Genomic DNA, 22,148 nt, shown 5'->3' on the forward strand with positions numbered 1-22,148 from the left:
ATGTCTATTTTTTTTGTTATTTATTTATTTGCGTATATATATATATATATATATATATATATATATTTACCAAAAACACTTGGGGGGGCGCAAGAAATTCTCATATAGTCTTCAACTGAAGAACCTCAGCTTTTCAATTCAATGCTGGAACTAGTTTAGGAAAGTCCAAACAAAAATGTCAATGCTGGATACTGGGGGATTAAATACTGGGGGAGGAAATGTTCATTTATAATACTGAGTTTGAAATCAAGAATATTAAGTTCTATAGATGATATATATGGATGACTTAATTTTTATTTGGAGAGGTGATATTACTAGTATTGAGGAATTTATTAGTAGAAAAAATAGAAACGGCGCATGTAGGTCTAACCGGACCCAGAAGACACACTGATAATAAAAGATAAATTGTTTATTATAACATACAAGTGTAGATAATAAATGGTAGATATTGGAGATAGATTGAAAGGTCAATGACCACAATAAATTACTGCAGAAATTTGTACATAAAAAAGGAAAAAAACCTCACATGTATTATTGGAGATTAGAGCACCAGCTGTGTACTCCAATCACATGTGTTGTACTAAAGTGCTGTTAATAAATACACATCTATAATATAGAATAAAATCCTCTTCAGGAATAGATGAATAAATGGCCTATTACTGGCATAAAATGATAGTTCCGTTATTGTGAATCCATATTGACACAAATTTTGTATCCAATCATTGGCTGTGAATGCAAAAATGTAACAGATAATAGAGCCAATGTTACCAAAAATGTGTTCCTCGCTGAGGTAAAAAGAAGGGTGAGTATTAATGCATATAAATCCTCCTCTAGCCCACCTAGGATTAAGGCTGGGTGATATGATGTGGATATGTCTCTCACCTAGTGTTCTTAGACACTTGCTGCTGTGCACTGGATCTGTGCCATGGAAAGTAAAGCAGTGATGCCGTCAATGTACGGTGTGGAGGTAATATGTCCCGTGTCAGCGCTGGTTCAATAGGCGCTAGCTGATATATAGCTGCGACTGTTCACCGGAGGATCCTAGGCCGTGATGGAAGGCTAAGGCTCTACGGAGGCACTCACAGGAGTATATCAACTCCGGAGCATAGCGTTGTCTGCGACTCCAGCAGGAGGGATGGAGCTCTAACGGCTGGATCGGAAAGACGGCTCTGCTACAATTACACAGGTGCTTCAGCAAGGCAGGAATGCAGGTTAGTAGCAGGGACACCCTTAACGCGTTTCTTTCTCTATTGAGAATTTCTTCAGAAGAAGATCCTTCTGAAGAAATTCTCAATAGAGAAAGAAACGCGTTAAGGGTGTCCCTGCTACTAACCTGCATTCCTGCCTTGCTGAAGCACCTGTGTAATTGTAGCAGAGCCGTCTTTCCGATCCAGCCGTTAGAGCTCCATCCCTCCTGCTGGAGTCGCAGACAACGCTATGCTCCGGAGTTGATATACTCCTGTGAGTGCCTCCGTAGAGCCTTAGCCTTCCATCACGGCCTAGGATCCTCCGGTGAACAGTTGCAGCTATATATCAGCTAGCGCCTATTGAACCAGCGCTGACACGGGACATATTACCTCCACACCGTACATTGACGGCATCACTGCTTTACTTTCCATGGCACAGATCCAGTGCACAGCAGCAAGTGTCTAAGAACACTAGGTGAGAGACATATCCACATCATATCCCCCAGCCTTAATCCTAGGTGGGCTAGAGGAGGATTTATATGCATTAATACTCACCCTTCTTTTTACCTCAGCGAGGAACACATTTTTGGTAACATTGGCTCTATTATCTGTTACATTTTTGCATTCACAGCCAATGATTGGATACAAAATTTGTGTCAATATGGATTCACAATAATGGAACTATCATTTTATGCCAGTAATAGGCCATTTATTCATCTATTCCTGAAGAGGATTTTATTCTATATTATAGAGGTGTATTTATTAACAGCACTTTAGTACAACACATGTGATTGGAGTACACAGCTGGTGCTCTAATCTCCAATAATACATGTGAGGTTTTTTTCCTTTTTTATGTACAAATTTCTGCAGTAATTTATTGTGGTCATTGACCTTTCAATCTATCTCCAATATCTACCATTTATTATCTACACTTGTATGTTATAATAAACAATTTATCTTTTATTATCAGTGTGTCTTCTGGGTCCGGTTAGACCTACATGCGCCGTTTCTATTTTTTCTACTGTTTTATTCCTTGGAATAGGGAACTGGAGGACCCTTGGGACGGCTGCTGGTCGTGATAAATTGCAGGGGGGTGGCCGCTACAAACCCTTCCATTCTATTGAGGAATTTATTGTTTATATCTATAACAACGATTTCAATCTTAGATTCACACATAAGTTTGACTGTGTGCGGATTGATTATCTGGATTTGGTCTTTGAGGGTAAACTTAACGAAGTGATAAAAACGTGTACATTTTTCAAAGAAGTTGATGCAAACAGCTTCATCCCCTCCAAAAGTTGTCATCATCCATTGTGGATAAACAGTGTACCATATACTCAATTCCTTAGATAAAGGAAGACTTGTAGCTCAGTTGAAGACTATTGGAATCAGTCACTTTTGCTTAGAGACAGAATAAAAAGTTTTTAATACATATAAGTTGTCACAAATTAATAAAAGTTTATTAATTTATAAATTTTTATTAATTTGTGACAACTTATATGTATTAGAAACTATTTATTCTGTTATTGAGAAGCGTAGCCAGTTATTTCCTTTTATACATTTGTTTGAAGTAATTGCACATTCTTCATTTTTTTGGCAGCACCATCTCTTTAACATTAAGGCCCTCATTCAGAGGTGGCTCGCTCTGAATGAGGGTGGCCGCTTGCTTTTTCTAGTGCGGTCTCCTGGTCGCTAGCTAAGCTGTGGGTTACCACCCACAGCTTAGCAACCGACCAGATTGATGGTCGCGATGGTCAAGAACATCGCGACGATCAGGGCTTGCGACGAGACCCTAAGGTTGGGTCTCAGCAACTGCAAGCCCCAGGAAGCTTCCTGCTCTGATCGAGCAGGAAGCTCCCCACTGACATTACTGCTGATATCAGTGCAGCCGCCCACAAAATGGCAGCCGTTCCTTAAGAAACGCCTCCGTTTGTGAAACCACCCCCCCCGCGCCCCGCCTACGAAACGGGCTGAGCTGTGGATCAACATCGACAGCCGGCTCTTTTGTAGTGAGCTCTGGAGCGAGAGAGTTTCTCTCTCACTCCGGGGCTTACGCGTGCACAGGACCAAAACATCGACCTGGTTGCGAGCGCACAGCGCTTGCGACCGGGTCTGAATGAGGTCCTAATTCTTTAGGGGAGCACTTATACTCAATCATCTTTTTTCTTTATATATGCCCCTAATAAAGTTATCATTTAGTTATGTGCCTTGAGGATACTTAACTTTATTTGATGACTTTATTAAGAGAAACATATGTATAATTTACATTTCGATGTACAGCACAATCAGCTTTATTATTGTATTGCAGCTAATGGAAACTGGGGTCCATGGGAAGCTTGGAGTAAATGCTCTAGTTCTTGCGGAGGTGGACAGCAGATTCGGACACGTTTGTGTAAACATCCTGTACAGTCTAACAATGGTCGGACCTGCCAAGGAGAGTCCACCCATCTACTGAGATGTAATGTTCACATGTGCCAAGGTGGGTTCAGTTACTAAGTGACTCTCTCTCTCTCTTTCTCTCTCTCTTTTGCCTCTTTATGACACTGGAATTCTGTAGTTCACGGGGCTGCACATTATTATTATTAGTAGTATTATTATTATTATTATTATTATTATTATTATTATTATGATTATTATTATTATTACATTTGACAGAACTCTACAGAGCTTTCTGTTGTGTCTGGATACAATATATTGTCTACTACAAAATGTATTAAATCTACCTGCATTCAAAACTGAGAAAACATTGCCTGGCAACTCTTTGGCCCTGATTCAGAGCCGGACGCTCTGACCAGAGCGCTCGCTCTGAATCAGGGCCCACCTCCATTAAAATGGAGCGTCCTCCTGGACGCTCATATAGCTGTGGGTCACCACCCACAGCATATACGCGTGCAGGATGATGGTCGCGATGGTCTTGACCATCGCCACTGCGAGCAGAAGCCTGCGGTTGAGTTTTTCAACCGCAAGGCCAGGAGTGATTTTGGCTCTATCAGAGCCAAAATCACTCCCACTGACATCACTAGTGATGTCAGTGGGGCCGGCTTCTGACGGTAGGCGTTCCCTTGGGAACGCCTCCGTCTGGCAGGCACGCCCCCGGCACGCCCACCAAAGGGGGCGTGCTGTCAATCAACATCGACAGCACGCCCCCTTTGATCAGACACTACGAGCGAAGGAAAGTCCTTCGTTCGACGCGTCTCGCGCATGCGCACGACGGAGCTCCCTCCGTCGTGCGTATGCGCAGTGCAGACCATCGACCCACTTGCAAGCGGACAGCCGCTCGCGAGTGGGTCTGAATCAGGGCCTTTGTACAATGGGGCATGTGTCATATGTGTTAATATGCAAAGTGTTAAAGCTAAGTTTATAGAACTTAAAAGCAGTAACAAAGTCTCTTAGTGCTGACACAGCATAGTTTAAGATGAAAATATATCCTGCTAAGGTGCTATGTATGGGCTCACTCACATAGCCATATGTCTCTCTGTGTAATCAAACGCATTCTGACTGTACACAGATCTGAAGCAAATAAAGATTCACATGGCATCTCCCTGTGCAATATATTTTGAGGAAAATACAGAGTTGAAACAAGATGGGAATAAGTTACTCCAAAGAAATGTTCCAGAAAAAAAGCAACATATAAGATACACCTGAGATGCATGATGATCAGCACTAAGGTGCAGCCCCCTATAGCAGGTGCAAAAGATATGCCTCCCAACCTACGCATTTGTATATATTGGCAGGACTGCATGGTCCCCGTCTGGGGAAACACATCACTCTCCAATGAGCCTAAATCACATGACTCTGTAAAACCGCATTGGCATGTGCTCATTAGCTGACCAGGTGCATAGTGAATTCACACAAGCTGTAGTGAAAAATAGGGTGTGTGTACAGTTTATTTCTATAATCTTTATACACTATCAGGGGCTAATTCTGAGTCGTATGCAAAGTGTCTGTACTTGCGGTCAGCCACACAAGCCAGATTTACTAACTTATGCTAATGTAAAATTCTGTTCAGCGAATGCGGGGGATGCTGTGTCTGAAGGCGGAAAACTGGGCCACTTACTGATTGTACACCAACTACCGCCACCATCATCATTAATATCAGCACTTGCACCCAGGGCCAGACTGGGCCACAGGGGTACAGGGGAAAACCTTGGTGGGCTCCAGTCCCAGGGAGCTCTCCCCCTCTTCTAGGGGTCAGGTTCCAGACTGTGCACTCAAATGATACATTGTTACTCTATCACCTGGTGGAGCAGGACCACAGAGTGCTTGGTTGGCTTCTAAAGAAACTACACAAAGATTCAGCATCCTGCCAATCAAAGTGAGCAGTAAAGACACACCCATGTCCAATCCTCTTGTTGGCTGTAGGCTTTAGCATAATGAACACAGGGCCTGATTCAGACCCGTTCGCTCTGAGCGTACGCTCGCATGATGTGTATGCAAATATTTGAAAGTGACGTTGCGGGGAGCGATCGCTCACCAAGGCATAAGCACGCCCATCGTACCTGTACGAGCGTTCACTTTGTGTATGCAGACTCCCCTTAGCGTATTCAGAGACGACCACTGCCCCACGTCATCTCCTGGAAGTTTATGAAAACATTGGTACATCGACCACTATCGGATGTGACGCAGTGGTTGTGGTAGTTTTTTTTTTTACCGCAAGCATTGCAAGGAAAACTGAGGGAAAAAATGGCTGGTGACTGGTACTATGATGCTGCCTGTTAATTATGCACGCCTCTAAAACGGTGTTGAAACACTCCGGCGCAGCTGCATTCGCATCTCCAACCCCCCGTTTTTACTGGACTGCCCCTGTCACCACCCACAAACGGCCTCTCCTGTCACTCACTCTGCTGGGCTGGTTTTGCTGGGAGAATGAGGGATCTGTGATCGCACATTGTAGTTCGCGCATGCGCACTGCGATGCATACGCATGCACAGATTAGCAACCATCGGCAATTGCGAACGGACTGCAGATACCGTCCGGGTCTGAATCAGGCCCACAGTTCCTGCCAGTGATTGGAATGACATTGTAGCTCTGCATTCATTCACTAACCTACAATTAAGTCATTCCAATGGTACAAAACTTATTTGAATTTTTTTACAATGACATGTATTTCACGTTTACTAGACCTAATACAGTTCTCATTGCGTTTTAGACACTATCCGGTCAGTACGGGGTCCCCAATCACATATAAAGTGCATTAATGAGGTATATATAGACAGGACTATAGACTATATATTTATAAAGGGGTGGTCAGTGGCGGGCTGGGCCGGGGGGCAGGGTGCCATGTGCCCCCCCGGCCGCACCGCCATGCGGGTCGCTGGGCGTGGGCAGTCTGTGTCTCTGTGACACAGGCTGCACCGCACGTGAAGCGCTGACCGGACAGAGTTCGGTAAGCGCTGCACAGTGACTGACAAACACACAGCTGCCGGCGCTGGCAGCTGTGTGTTTGTTTTGAGTGGCAGCCAATGAGAGTTTGTCAGACTCTCACTGACTGCCACTGCGCCCACTGCAGGAGCTGCTCCATCTTCCGGCTCCTGCAGTGGGTAATGGGAGAGACATCATGATGTCTCTCCCATAATGCAGAGCGACCCAGCCCGGGAGGACGAACGGAGGAACGGATGGCGGCGGTGGAAGCAGGGATTCAGGTAAGTGGTTTTTTTTTTCTATTACGTGTGGCACTACAAGGGGGAGAGCACTACTGGGGGCACTACAAGGGGGAGAGCACTACTGGGGGCACTAAAAGGGGGAGAGCACTACTGGGGGCACTACAATGGGGGGACTACTACTGGGGGCACTACAAGGGGGAACACTACTGGGGGCACAACAAGGAGGGCTAATACTCGGGGAACTACAAGGGGGATTACTACGGGGGGCACTACAAGGGGGGGACTACTACTGGGGGCACTACAAGGGGGGGACTACTACTGGGGGCACTACAAGGGACGGGACTACTACTGGGGGCACTACAAGGTGGAGACAACTACTGGGAGCACTACAAGGGGGGGTACCACTACTGGGGCACTATATAAGGGGCTTACTACTGGAGGCACAAGGGGCACTACACAGGTGGGACCACTACTGGAGGCACTATATAATGGGCTTACTACTGGGGGCACAAGGGGCATTGCACAGGGGGGACCTCTACTGGGGGCACTGTATAAGGGGCACTGCATAGGCGGATCACTACTGGGGGCACTACTGGAGGCCTGCATAAGGGGGTCCTCTCCTGGGGCACAGGGGGAACTGCATTAGGGCACCACTACAGGGGGCTGCCCCTAATCTTTATTTTTCCTTTAAATTAATTCCATATGGACCCGCCTCCTCCTCCCTGGAACACTTGAGTGCGGGGGGCACCATGGCTACACGCAATTCTTCTGCCAGGGCCACCTGCATGCATTTGCCCCCCAGGTTAAAAGTTGCCAGCCAGCCCCTGGGGGTGGCTGCACTGTGGTGTTGGTGTGCAGTGCATGGCTCTCTGTCTCTGAGGAGGAGCTGGCATTTTGGTGTCACCACCTTGGATAGTGACATCCGGATAGAGCATCCCCTTGTAACGCAACTTCTTATTTCCCACCCCGAAATGCCCTATTCACGCAAATACAGATCTGACCAAGTTCCATCCAACTCAGAATAGGACAGACATACGCAAATATGTATACATTACATCTGCTCATACGCTGTATACAAAATCTGCTGCCCTCAGTTTTATTATGTACCTGATTTTTGTGTGTTCCAATTGAAACACAACAGAACATATAAAAATAAGTTTTATAGCCAGACACTTTTAACTAAAATGTATACTGTATTTTATTGGGATCTATATATTGTAATTAGATACAGTATTTATTCTATCAACATGTTTTATAAAGTGCTTGGATTAATTTTCATTTATATAAAAAAAAATAATGATTTAATATGTCAGTATTTTAACTCACATTTTCCAGCCTATCAAGTCCTTCTAAGATCATCAGCTGAGCAATGCAATGTAGCCACTACCGCTGCCCCCATGGCTGACACATTGCACTGAACATGCTCTTAGGCCCTGATTCAGAGCCGGACGCTCTGACAGAGCGCTCGCTCTGAATCAGGGCCGTCCCTCTTAATTTTTAGAGCGACCTCCCGGCCGCTCGTATAGCTGTGGGTGACCACCCACAGCTATAGCGAGCAGCCAGGAAGATGGTCGCGATGGTCAAGACCATCGCGACCATCGGGCTTGCGTCAAGACGCTTGTGGTAGGGTCTTGTTGCCGCAAGCCCTGGAGTGCTTTCGGCTCTATCAGAGCCGAGAGCACTCCCACTGACATTACTTGTGATATCAGTGGGGCCGGCCGTGATGGTAGGCGTTCCCATGGGAAAGCCTCTGTCTGGGCAGCCACGCTCCCGGCACGCCCACCAAAGGGGGCGTGCTGTCACTCACCATCGACAGCACGCCCCCTTTGTAGCATGCGCATTGGGCCACCATTGACCCGCTTGCGAGCGCTCAGCGCTCGCGAGCGGCTCTGAATCAGGCCCTCAGCACGGATGTATGATTCATGGTAGACAAGGTATTTGTTTGTGTCACAGTGGAGCACAATTAGATTACAATGGATCACACATTTAAAAAATAAACTCATGTGAATGAACCCAGAGTTGAATAAGCAGTAAAATGTATGGCCATCTTTGCATGTATGTATTAAGATGACATGGGAGCTGCTGTATTATTCTGTGCTTTAGTGACATAGTATAAAATAGCAGCAGATCAGCAATCTAAGTTAATAGTTGCTTATACCCAGCCGTATTATTCAACATGGGATGGATACCTTTCCTTTCTAATCCATCATTAAAGTGACCTTGCATGTAACATGTAAAATCATATACAATATATTAAACAATAGACACAATGGACCTGATTCACAGTTGTGCGCTAATGCCGCCTCCGCTGCTGTCTCTGTGTACGCAGTAGCTGTGTGAAGATATGCAAATGTTGTAAATGCAAAGGAATGTATTGAGACGCACACCTGTGACTTTGCAAATCCAAGCATCTGCGTACAAAGGGCCTGATTCACTATGGTAGCAACTGCGAATGCAATAGCGATTACGCACACTGTTCAACTGCGATAGTATGCTAATCCATTGCGATCACAAAGCCGCCACTGCACTACACAAGGAAGCCCACTTTACCTTACACACCATTGGTACAATCGGGGACTATTGCAACCTCATGGACAACTTGCACAAGCTCTGACTCAGAAATTACTAACTTCCATGGACGCTATCAGGCCTCAGGCTGCGTAGGGCATCGCAGTGGCTAATTTATGCACGCCCATGCAACTGCGTTGAACTTGAAACACACTTTCACATCTGCGTTCAGCTGACCAGCCCCCCGTCACCACTCACAAATGGCACTTCTTGTCAATCATTCTGCGCTAGTCACTACGATCACAGTCCCATTCGCAATGGCTAGTTTGCGCACGTTCACCGTGATGCATACGCATGCGCAGTAAGCAACAATCGGCACCATTCCCTGTTTTCTTACCAAACGCTCACAGACTGTCAACCACACTGCGAGTAGAGTCACTGTGAATGACTACCGTAATGTAGCTTTATCCATGCGCAGTATGACTTAGATGCATGCACAGATTGCTGATTATCACTCAACTGTGTAAAACTCAGGATAACTTTCAACTCTGAATCATGCCCAATATACATGCTACTCTCGTGTAGTTGTGAAATGAGCAGGCCAGTAACCTCTTCTCTTACCCTTCTAAGGACTTCATAGCTTTACATCCCTAACCTAAACACTGTGATCACCAGCTTATTATTCTGAACCAGGAAATATGGAGATGGGAGGATTTTTTTAACTGGTCAACTGTAGTCCAAAGAGCACTGCCCATTCTAACACATATAAACACTATCAGCAAGACGAAGGAGTACTTTCCCCTTTTATGAATACACATTTTATGAGAATGCTAGGCTAGCAGGTATGCTTAATGCTGTGAAACTCGGCATGGATGAGCCATTCAAACATGCAATGTAGCAGAACCTTTTACATGTAATTAATTAATTAATTTTATCAGATTTTCATCCTTAAACAGTTTTACAATTTCTTTAATTTTTCTTTCACTGAAATGTCTTATTTGTATTGTTTAGTAGGAGCTCAGTTTATAAGAGGAACCCTGGTGGGAACTATCAATGATGTTGACTTTGGCATTGCCCTTCTAAATGGTACAATCACCAACTTCCCTGAGTCACAAAGTAGTACAATAAAAGCCACATTTACCAACATTCCTAAAAGCCTAGGTGAGTATGTACCTTCTGAGTAAATCAGGTGACATATGTCTTACCATTTCCCATGATCCACAACTGCTTCATCTTCAGTTGGTTATGTTATTACATACAGTACATATTGCTTTAGTATTATCAAGGTTAAAAAAGCAAGTGACACACAATCACACAAACACTTTACAGAACATAAACATTATAAAATATAATGATAAATATGAAATAAGCATAAGAATAGATTTTGATTATATGCAACAAACATTTTATGTATATCCTTTGAGTACTATATATACAAAATAGAAAATTTGAGGATTGAAATATTGAATAGTCTTTAAAACTTTGACTAGTAGATATTGAAATATTATTGAAAATATAAAGCGTTTTACCAACATACATATAATAATTTTCATGTAAATGAAAACATGTATGCAGATAAATAATAATATATTACATAGCATACATCTGCATATTGAATACTGGCATCATTATTTTGCTAACCAACTTTCCGCTTGGCTGAAACGTCCGAAATGATCCCCATGTGCCGAGGTTGTAATAGTAATTTTTTGAGGTTTCATAGTCAGACTACAATCGTATTTATCTGAACAGATATTGAAAAGTTTATTAAATAGCTCTACTTCTATTAAGAACAGACATGTGTACATTAAATATAGTAGCTGATGGATGTTGCCGGCTGTGCAGTTATTGTCCTACTCTGGATCAGCGGTGCCTGTAACATCCTGCTCAATTGTCTGTTACTCAGGATACTTAGGGGTAAATTTACTAAGAATCGAGATTGGTTGAGCTGACAATCTTGGGTGATTTTAGTAATGATTTTCATATCGCAAATTTACTAAGGACAAACTCGGGTGAGTTAGAGAGAGATTTCTCTCTTCTCACTCGTAAAACTCGGTGAGATCGCAATCTCGTATCAAATCACCATCGGGCCAACTCGGAAGTATTTTTCACCTAAAACATACATCTCTCAAATTTACCAAGAATCGGGATGACAAGCTCGGGTGAGATGACAGCAAACTCTCTGCCAAACTCACTTTTCAAACTCTCCACCTCCTGAACTGTGAGTTTGGCAGAACATACACAATCATTGTCATTTGTGTATGTTTCTGCCTGTAAATAGTTAAATTAGGGTTAATTTATTTTTTTAAATGATGTAGGGTACCCCCTCCAAAAGCCTAACCAGCCCCGGACTTGTCGGCCAGTCCTGGAACCAAAAATGATGGGGAACAAAATGAGTAGGGTTCCACTGTAATTTAGCAACCAGCACAAGGCTGCAGGGCCAGTCCTGGTTTTAAATATAGGGGGGAAAAAATTGCATAGGGGTCCCCCTATATTTAAAACCAGCGCCAGACCCAAACCGACCGGGGAGTAATGCCACAGCCAGGAGACCCTATTACCGAGTCTTCAGGGCCAAAGCATTCTCACCCCAAGCCGGGGATCTCAGGGGAGGTGGGAACCCCCGAAAAATGGGTCCCCCCTCTCCAAAATCCCAGGTTTGTCTGAAGCCCGACTCTTCCCCGCACCCCTGGGCTGTGGGTACGGGGGTAATAAAGTGTAAATAGAAGTAAACTATTGTATTTTACAGTGGAACTACAGGTGCCAGCATGCCTGCCCATTGGCACTTGTGGAACTACAAGTGCCAGCAGGTGGCCAGCACCCGTACCTCCACTGTAATATAAATAGTTAAATAAAGACATAACACACACACCTTAGATAGTACAAGTTTATTACACACATACCTCAGTCACACATACTTACCTGTAACAGCCGGTCTGTCTACTTCTCCAATGTAGAAATCCATGTGGAATGACCCTCAAAAAAGATCCTATACTCACCTCCATCCTGGCGCTGCTCTCTGGAGCATCCTGGGTCTTGACAAAACAATAAAACGACTTACCCGAACCAAGCCGAAAAGGTGTACGTTTATGCTGTTACATATACATATATCGGCCAACTCGATTTGCCTCAAATCGCCTGTCGGTAAATTTAAGAGATCAAAAGTGAAAAAATCACCCGCATTCAGGCGAGTTACAGCGAGATTAATCTCTTTGCAAATTGGGACCATCTCAATTCTTAGTAAATTTACCCCTTATAGTCAAGTGCCCAGATTGCTTTCAGTTATAGCATCAGACAAGCATCAGGTGCTTCTTTTTTCAGGGCAGCATGATATCTAGTTTGTTATATATCCTGTACAGTGTGTAGTATCTGTCAACATATATTTCTAAATTCTCAATTGCTGTCTATTTGTGTTGCATTTTATTAAATTCACTATAAAACTTTTTGAAACAACATTTATTGACTTTCTATACTATTAAATAATTGCATTATTTGTAAGATGATATTTTGATGAATTTTTTACACATTTTAGGCCCCTCTATGAGGAATCTCGCTTCTGTTCTCAATCCTATATATTGGACAGTAGCAAAAGAGATTGGAGAAGCAGTTAATGGATTTACACTCACAGGTGGTGAATTTAAAAGAGAATCTCAAGTGGAGTTTGCAACAGGTTTGTGCAAGAAACTTTGTTTTCTGTTCATCCATCAAGTAACCCTTCTCACTCCCGATTATTCATTGTATGGAACACTAGGCCATTGTTACTGTGACGCCACATCCAGCCATCTATGTGGCTCTATATGGTCCAACCCCACAGCATCCCATCTATAAAAGGACATGTAATAAATATGATAGATATATATATATATATATATCAGAACTAATTTCTACTAATTTAAAGTTAATAATATGCAAATAGCAACTGATTAATATACTAAATAAAAATAAAAACTGTAAGATAAAACCCATGTTATTCTAGGCTTAGGGCTAACGGGCCTTCCCACAATCCTAGTTCACCTCTTCTATAAAAACACACCTGTTTTATTTATAGTAATTCTGTTTTAAGTAATTGCATGTTACATGCATCATTGGTTGGAAACTTAGGGGCAATCTTTTTAGAGCTTTATAAAGCCCACAGCTCTTCATGTGAAAAATGTGATGTAGTCAAAATGTCGACATGTACAATTTTGTCATGTGCATAATATTCACATGTTCACAATGACCACATGTAAAATTTTAACATGTGAAATGCCGACATTCTGCACGGACCGGCAGCGGGATTTAGGGTTAGGCTACAGGAGGAAAGGTTATGGTTAAGCTATGGTAGGGGCGGTTAGGGTTGGGCACACGGTGGTGGGTTAGGCATAATTACCGCTGGAAGCGCAGCTGGATCTGCCGAAAGTCATTATCAGCTGACCATCACACCTGGAAGACATCGTTCTAGCTGCCGGACCCACCACACCAGGTAAGTCACCGCTAATTCTCTAAGGACATTTCTAATCATGTTAAAATTTCATCAGTGTTGACATGATGAATGTTGACTAGGTCAGTGTCGTTATTGTGAGCATAATGACATGGCATGTCGACATTATGTCTCAGGTCGACATTATGAATGCCTGTCAGGAATTGTCCTTACCCTTGGGGTTGTGCTGCTCTGTCCTGGGGGGAGGCCCAGCCTGGAGGCTCCCAGAGTGTGCTGCTGATGGGTTCTCAGTGTGGTGGTGGTCTCTGGGGCCCGAGATTTGGTGGTGTTCCCACTGGCTCTGGACACAGGCTGCCGCCATGTCAGTCCCAGCCAGCTGAATGTCTTGCTATTGGGCTTCTAGCGTGGTAGTGGTTTCAGGGGCGTTGTTTCCAGCATTGTTTCCGCCAGCTCCGGACACTGGGCGCCACTGACTGCTAATCTCCAATGGCAGCCAAGCTGGGGTCCACCTGACCACAGCAGCCAATCTCCGTGAGACCCAGGGTATAAAGATTTTCCACCGACAGCACTCGGGGCCTGAGCTTTGTCGCTGTAAGACATCCAAGGCTCCAGCTCCCTGGCTTGTTAGCTGTAGTCTCCCTTCCTACTCCAGCTTTGATTCCACTCCAGCTTCAGTTGCTAAAGTCCGTTCCCAATCTGGATCCACTTGCTAAGTCTGATTCTATTCCAACTCCACTTGCTAAAGTCCGGTCCCTATCCAGTTCCACTTGTTAAATCTGATTCCACTCTGACTCCAGTTGCTAAAGTCCAGTCTCAGTCTGACTCCAGTTTCTTACTCTGATTCCACTCCAGCTCCAGTTGCCAAGTCCGATTTCAATCAGGCTATAGTTGATAAGTCTGATTCCACTCCGGCTCCAGTTGCTATAGTCTGGTTCCATTCCAGTTGTGCTACCATCCAGTACACATCCAAGAGATGCCCCGTTCTCTACAGTACTGACCTGCTGCTTACTCCTGTTACCTCGTACACCTATGAGAAAGTGTTATATCCATCCCTCATTACTCCAAACCTCCCAAGTTGTTAGTGAGCAGGTACCTAGACTTCACCCTGGTAATCCAGAGTCCCCTGCCCTGACAATGTTGTGGCAGGACTGAACACAACTGTAAAGACATTGGGCCTAATTCATACTGAATCGCAACAGCGTACGCAGATCAGCCGATGGTCGTACTGCGCATGCATATGCTTTGCAGTGCGCATGCGTGAGTGAGCATTGTGATCGTACTGCAAATACAAAGCCATCGCAGACCTAGGGACGGGACGTCAGCTTTTGGGGGGTATTACGGATGTGAGACAGCGGTAGTGGGCGTCTCTATGCTGGATGTGTGACTGTTTTGCGATTGCATTCATTAGCATGTTTTCGCAGAAGACATGCGTGTGCGTAATCGCAGCTGTGACCGCAATAGCGATCTGTAGTGAATCAGGCCTATTATTAGTAACTTTCAGTCCGACATATTAAATGTTACTGCAATTAGTATATTTGGTGCCCTGCCTTTTAATTAATTTTTTATTGCTGTGAATGGCAGTGATAAGAAATTATAATTATCAGGTCTAGGTCCTGATAATATATAAATATTTCACCTCTGCTAAACAGGGATTGTAATCTCCAATAATCAGGGTGATAGAGATCTCACAAGTTACTGCCAACTGGTCTTCTCGGGAATCTAAGACTGCATAAGACAGACCACATAGTGCAGGAGGTTTGTTCTTGTCTACTCATAATGTTGAGCCAGTATAGTAGACACGTATTATGTTCCCAGCTGTTACAATAGTAATAACAGATGTACAGTAATTAGAGATGTGAATGATCCCCTGAGTTTTGGTTTTGGTATTAGGTTAACCAGGGCTGTTTTTTCAGGAAAAATAGGTTCAAAAACCGTGGTTAGAGATACTGGGGGTGGAGCTATAGAAAAACAATTGTATATATATATATATATATATAGTGTGTATATACTGTATATATATATATATATTAGGGGTGAGCGGATTCGGATTTCTGAAATCCGAACCCCCCCGATCCGAGGCCGATCCGAGTCAGGCTCGACTTTTCCCGCCTGACTCGGATCTGAAATCGAGGCAAAACGTCATCATCCTGCCTTCCGGGTCTCGCGGGTTTTGGATCCTATATAAGGTACCCACGTCGGCGCCATTTTCTCACTCGGCTGTGGACAGTGAAGAGGGAGGGTGGGAGTTTGGGCTGGCTGGGCTGTGTAGTGTAGTGTCGTGTAGTGCAGAGGAGTGTTGTGCTGCGCTGTGCTGCTGTTGTCCATAGGGGCTGTGTCCACTACTTCAAAGTCCATAGGGGCTGGCTGTGTTGTGCTGTGCTGCTGTTGTCCATAGGGGCTGTGTCCACTACTTCAAAGTCCATAGGGGCTGGCTGGACTCTGTTGTGCAGTCAGTTGTCCATAGGGGCTGTGTCCACTCCAAAGTCCAGTGCAGTGTCCCAGTCCTAAAGGAGTGCTGTAGTGTTGTCCAGGGGGTGCTCTGTCCGTCAGGGGTGCTCCCCCCAAGTGCTAAAAAAAATATATTTTTTCTGTGTTTGTGAATTGTGTGCGCAGTAGCCGCACGTGCATCAACAAAGTAGTGCCAAGCGTGCGCCTGTGTCATAAGTAAAGGGCCAGCTGGCTTGACCGTTAAAGGGTGCTGTAACCCCCAAAGTACACTCCAAACCAAATAAAAAAATATTTTCTATGTTTGTGAATTGTGTGCGCAGTAGCCGCACGTGCATCAACAAAGTAGTGCCAAGCGTGCGCCTGTGTCATAAGTAAAGGGCCGGCTGGCTTGACCGTTAAAGGGTGCTGTAACCCCCGAAAGTACACTCCAAACCAAATAAAAAAATATTTTCTGTGTTTGTGAATTGTGTGCGCAGTAGCCGCACGTGCATCAACAAAGTAGTGCCAAGCGTGCGCCTGTGTCATAAGTAAAGGGTCGGCTGGCTTGACCGTTAAAGTGTGCTGTAACCCCCAAAGTACACTCCAAACCAAATAAAAAAATATTTTCTGTGTTTGTGAATTGTGTGCGCAGTAGCCGCACGTGCATCAACAAAGTAGTGCCAAGCGTGCGCCTGTGTCATAAGCAAAGGGCCGGCTGGCTTGACCGTTAAAGGGTGCTGTAACCCGCAAAGTACACTTCAAACAAAATAAAAAATATTTTCTCTGTTTGTGAATTGTGTGCGCAGTAGCCGCACGTGCATCAACAAAGTAGAGCCAAGCGTGCGGCTGTGTCATAAGTAAAGGGCCGGCTGGCTTGACCGTTAAAGGGTGCTGTAACCCCCAAAGTACACTCCAAACAAAATATAAAAATATTTTCTGTGTTTGTGAATTGTGTGCGCAGTAGCCGCACGTGCATCAACAAACTAGTGCCAAGCGTGCGCCTGTGTCCCATAAATAAAGGGCTGGCTGGATTGACCACTAAAGGGTGCTGTAACCACCAAAGGGCACTCCAAACAAAATAAAAAAATATATTTTTTTGTGGTTGTGAATTGTGTGCGCAGTAGCCGCACGTGCATCAACAAAGTAGTGCCAAGCGTGCGCCTGTGTCCCATAAATAAAGGGCTGGCTGGATTGACCGCTAAAGGGTGCTGTAACCCCCAAAGGGCACTCCAAACAAAATAAAAAAATATTTTCTGTGTTTGTGAATTGTGTGCACTGTGGCTGCACGTGCATCAACGAAGGAGCAGCGCAAGCATGCGCCCTTAAGTAAAGGGCCGGCTGGCTCATTTCTTAAAAGGTGGTGTAACCCACAAAGTGCACTAGTCTCCAACAAAAATAAAAAATTATTTTCTGTGTTTGTGTGCGCCTTAGCCGCACGTATATATCAATATAACATAAATGGAGGACCAAACTTTCTCCGATAAAAATAAAATAGGGAAAGATCAAGAACCACTTCCTCCTAGTGCTGAAGCTGCTGCCACTAGTCATGACATAGACGATAACATGCCATCAACGTCGTCTGCCAAGGCCGATGCCCAATGTCATAGTAGAGGGCGCATACAATCCCAAATGACAAAGTTCAGGAAAATGACCTTGAAAAAAACATTTAAATCATCTGAAGAGAAACGTAAACTTGCCAATATGCCATTTACGACACGGAGTGGCAAGGAACGGTTAAGGTCTTTCCCTATGTTCATGACTAGTGGTTCAGCTTCACATGACGATGGAAGCTCTCCTCCCGCTAAAAAAAATCAAACGAGTTAAGCTGGCAAAATCACAGCGAAGAACTGTGCGTTCTAAGAAGATATCACAAATTCCCAAGGAGAGTCCAAGTGTGGTGGCGGTTGCGATGCCTGACCTTCCCAGCACTGGACGGGAAGAGTTGGCTCTTTCCACCATTTGCATGCCCCCTGCAAGTGCTGAAAGGAGCACCCACAGTCCACTTGCTGATATGCAAATTGAAGATGTCACTGTTGAAGTACAACAGGATGAGGATACTGGTGTAGCTGGCACTGAGAAGGAAGTTGGCGAGGAGGATTCTGATGGTGATGTGGTTTGTTTAAATCAGGCTCCGGGGGAGACAGTTGTTGTCCGTGGGATGAAAAAGCCCATCACGGTCATGCCTGGGCAGAAGACCAAACATTCCACCTCTTTGGCCTGGCAATATTTCTATCCAAATTCAGACAACAACTGTCTTGCCATATGTACCATATGTAAAGGTGAAATAAGTAGGGGTAGGGACGTTAACCACCTAGGAACATCCTCCCTTATACGGTACCTGCAGCGTGTTCATAAAAGTTACTGTCAAGTTCAGAAACTTTGGCTAAGACCGTAAGCAGTCCAGGGACACCTAAATCCCTTTTTCCTGTTTTATCCAAGGAATCGGTGGATGAGGAGGATGAGGACGACATCTTGCCTCCGTAGAGCCAGTTTGTGCAGGGAAACATTAATTGCCAGCTTGTTTTGTGGGGGCCCAAACGAACCAATCATTTCAGCCACAGTCATGTGGCAGACCCTGGCGCTGAAATGATTGGTTTGTTAAAGTGTGCATGTCCTATTTATACAACATAAGGGTGGGTGGGAGGGCCCAAGGACAATTCCATCTTGCACTTCTTTTTTTTCTTTGCATTATGTACTGTTAGGGGCCTAGTTTTTCAAACTGCCATCCTGTCTGCCACTGCAGTGTCACTCCTAGATGGGCCACGTGTTTGTGCCGCCCACTCATGTCGCTTAGCATAGTCATCCAGCTACCTTGGTGCAATCTTTTGGCGATAAAAACAATTTTGTGAGGTGTGAGGTGTTCAGAATAGACTTGAGATGAGTGGAAATGAAGGTTATTGAGGTTAATAATTGCATAGGAGCAGAAAAACCCACAAATTCTGTGATTTAAGCTGTTTTTATGCTTTTTTTCAAAAAAATACAGATCCAAAACACAAAACCCAGAACCCAAAACACGGAAGGGTGGTTTTGGCAAAACCAATCCAGATCCAAAACACAAAGAAAGATCCAGATCAAAAAAATCCCACAAAACACGAAAAGTGGCCGGTGCACACCCCTAATATATATATATATATATAGACATATATATATATAGATATATACAGTCAGGTGCAAAAATATTGGGACATTGACAGAGTTTTCATATTTTGGCCTCTATTCACCACCACAATGGCTTCGAAATGAAACAAACAAGATGTGCTTTAACTGCAGACTTTAAGATTTAATTTGAGGGTAATTACATCCAAATCAGGTGAACGGTGTAGGAATTACAACGGTTTCTATATGTGCCTCCCACTTTTTAAGGGGCCAAAAGTAATGGGACAAACTAAACAATCATAAATCTAACTTTCACTTTTTAATACTTTGTTGCAAATCCTTTGCAGGCAATTACAGCCTGAAGTCTGGAACACATAGATATCACCAGACGCTGGGTTTCATCCCTGGTGATGCTCTGCCAGGCCTCTACTGCAAATGTCTTCAGTTCCTGCTTGTTCTTGGGGCATTTTCCCTTCAGTTTTGTCTTCATCAAGTGAAATGCATGCTCAATCGGATTCAGGTCAGGGGATTGACTTGGCCATTGTATAACATTCCACTTTTTAGCCTTAAAAAACTCTTTGGTTGCTTTTGCAGTATGCTTCGGGTCATTGTCCATCTGCACTGTGAAGCACCGTCCAATGAGTTCTGAAGCATTTGACTGAATATGAGCATATAATATTGCCCGAAATACTTCAGAATTCACTCTGCTGCTTTTGTCAGCAGTCACATCATCAATAAATACAAGGGTACCAGTTCCATTGGCAGCCATACATGCCCACGCCATGACACTACCACTACCATGCTTCACTGATGAGGTGGTATGTTTTGGACTATGAGCAGTTTCTTTCCTTCTCCATATTCTTCTCTTCCCATCACTCTGGTATAAGTTGATCTTTGTCTCATCTGTCCATATTATGTTGTTCCAGAACTGTAATGGCTTTTTTAGATGTTGTTTGGCAAACTATAATCTGGTCTTTCTGTTTTTGAGGCTCACCAATGGTTTACATCTTGCGGTGAACCCTCTATATTCACTCTTGTGAAGTCTTCACTTGATTGTTGACTTTGACACATATACACCTACCTCCTGGAGAGTGTTCTTGGTTTGGCCAACTGTTGTGAAGGGGTTTTTCTTCACCAGGGAAATAATTATTCTGTCATCCACCACAGTTGTTTTCCGTGGTCTTCCGGGTCTTTTGGTGTTGCTGAGCTCTCCGATGCGTTCTTTCTTTTTAAGAATGTTCCAAACAGTTGATTTGGCCACACCTAATGTTTTTGCTACCTCTCTGATGGTTTTTATTTTTATTTTTCAGCCTAATGATGGCTTGCTTCACTGATAGTGACAGCTCTTTGGATCTCATATTGAGAGTCGACAGCAACTGATTCCAAATGCAAATGTCACACCTAAAATCAACTCCAGACCTTTTACCTGCTTAATTGATAATGAAATAACAAGGGAATAGTCCACACCTGTCCACGAAATAGCTTTTGAGTTGATAGTCCCATTACTTTTGGCCCCTTAAAAAGTGGGAGGCACATATAGAAACCGTTGTAATTCCTACACCGTTCACCTGATTTGGATGTAATTAGCCTCAAATTAAATCTGAAAGTCTGCAGCTAAAGCACATCTAGTTTGTTTAATTTCAAAGCCATTGTGGTGGTGAATAGAGGCCAAAATATGAAAATTCTGTCAATGTCCCAATATTTATGCACCTGACTGTATGTCCCAATGGAGGCACTACTCCTTAGATATGATTTCTCTTGCAATGTTCATTTAATATTCACCACCCAGTGTAAAACACCAAAAACAGTTCATGTATTCATCATGACACTTATGTTTGTCTGTCGACTTCGGTCTAAAATAGGACCGTTCAAGACTTCCAGCAACATGTCATCAACTTCACAGCATGGCTCATATATATATATATATATATATATATATATATATATAGTATTTGAAAAAGAAGGCACTCAAACGGGACTTTAAAATAAAAGTTATAAAACTTATCTTATGGAAAGTACATTTTGGCCCGGGACATTACGTCATAGTTAATAGTTCAGGATCCTCTGCTTGTTCCTGCTGAAAAATAGCACTGAGGTTAACAATCTTATATATAAAATTCGTTGGTCTGTTTGTTTGTCTGTCTGTTTATGCATTCGGACACGTCTGCACCGACCTGGATGAAACCAATGTGAGGTGGTCCTGTTGAATTCTAGCCAGGTTTTAGTGGGGTTAGGGGCCTGTTCGGACCTCCTGTTGGTGTACGCTGGGAAGAACTTTGACCCAGGGAGCCTGTTCTGAGCCTTCCACTGGATAGATTTGGCCGAAAACTTCACAGAGTGGTAACATTGGATCCCAGAAGACATACTAGGGGGTTGAGGACCCGGTCGCACCTCCAGTTGGTGTACTGTGGGCAGAACTTTGACCCGGAAAGCCTGTTATGGGAAAACTTCACAGGGGTGGCAATTGGTCTGGGATGTCTAACTTAATAACTTGAAGATTTAAACCCGGGCAACACCGGGTACTTCAGCTAGTTAAACAAACAGGAACTCGCTGTAAATTATGTAACAGGGAGAAGGTACCTAGATGGTTAAGGTCCCTACCTCTACTTACTTTGGCCCACACAAATTGTATAGATGGTTTGACAAATGTTGTCAGGATTTGGGTAAAAATAATTCCACATGGAAGAGGTGGCTTTTTTTTTCGCTGGCAATTACTGCTGCTACTGGTGGCTGACTTACTTTGACACAAACAACATCCTACTCCTGAATTTTATCAACTTCTTCTTGTTCATTATCAACATCCTCATTAGCATCAGATACATAAATATCCCCCTCATCCTCAGTGCTGGATTAACAAAGTAGCGGGTGGATCTGCTGTAGACAAGAAAAAAAAATTCCTGATACAGTCTGACC

General features: G+C 43.9%; 1 protein-coding gene across 1 annotated transcript in view; it reads left to right on the forward strand.

Annotated features, from left to right (window-relative positions):
* HMCN1 (hemicentin 1) overlaps nt 1-22,148 on the forward strand; it is a 563,772-nt gene that overhangs the window by 441,507 nt on the left and 100,117 nt on the right. The window contains exons 94-96 of the mRNA XM_088453882.1: nt 3,496-3,666; nt 10,310-10,459; nt 12,825-12,962. Of these exons, the coding sequence (XP_088310008.1) occupies nt 3,496-3,666; nt 10,310-10,459; nt 12,825-12,962 (459 nt within the window). The remainder of the gene's footprint in view (nt 1-3,495; nt 3,667-10,309; nt 10,460-12,824; nt 12,963-22,148) is intronic.

The sequence above is a fragment of the Taudactylus pleione genome, unplaced genomic scaffold (genome assembly GCF_031769625.1).
Source record: "Taudactylus pleione unplaced genomic scaffold, aTauple2 ptg000602l, whole genome shotgun sequence".
Classification (NCBI taxonomy): Eukaryota; Metazoa; Chordata; class Amphibia; order Anura; family Myobatrachidae; genus Taudactylus; species Taudactylus pleione.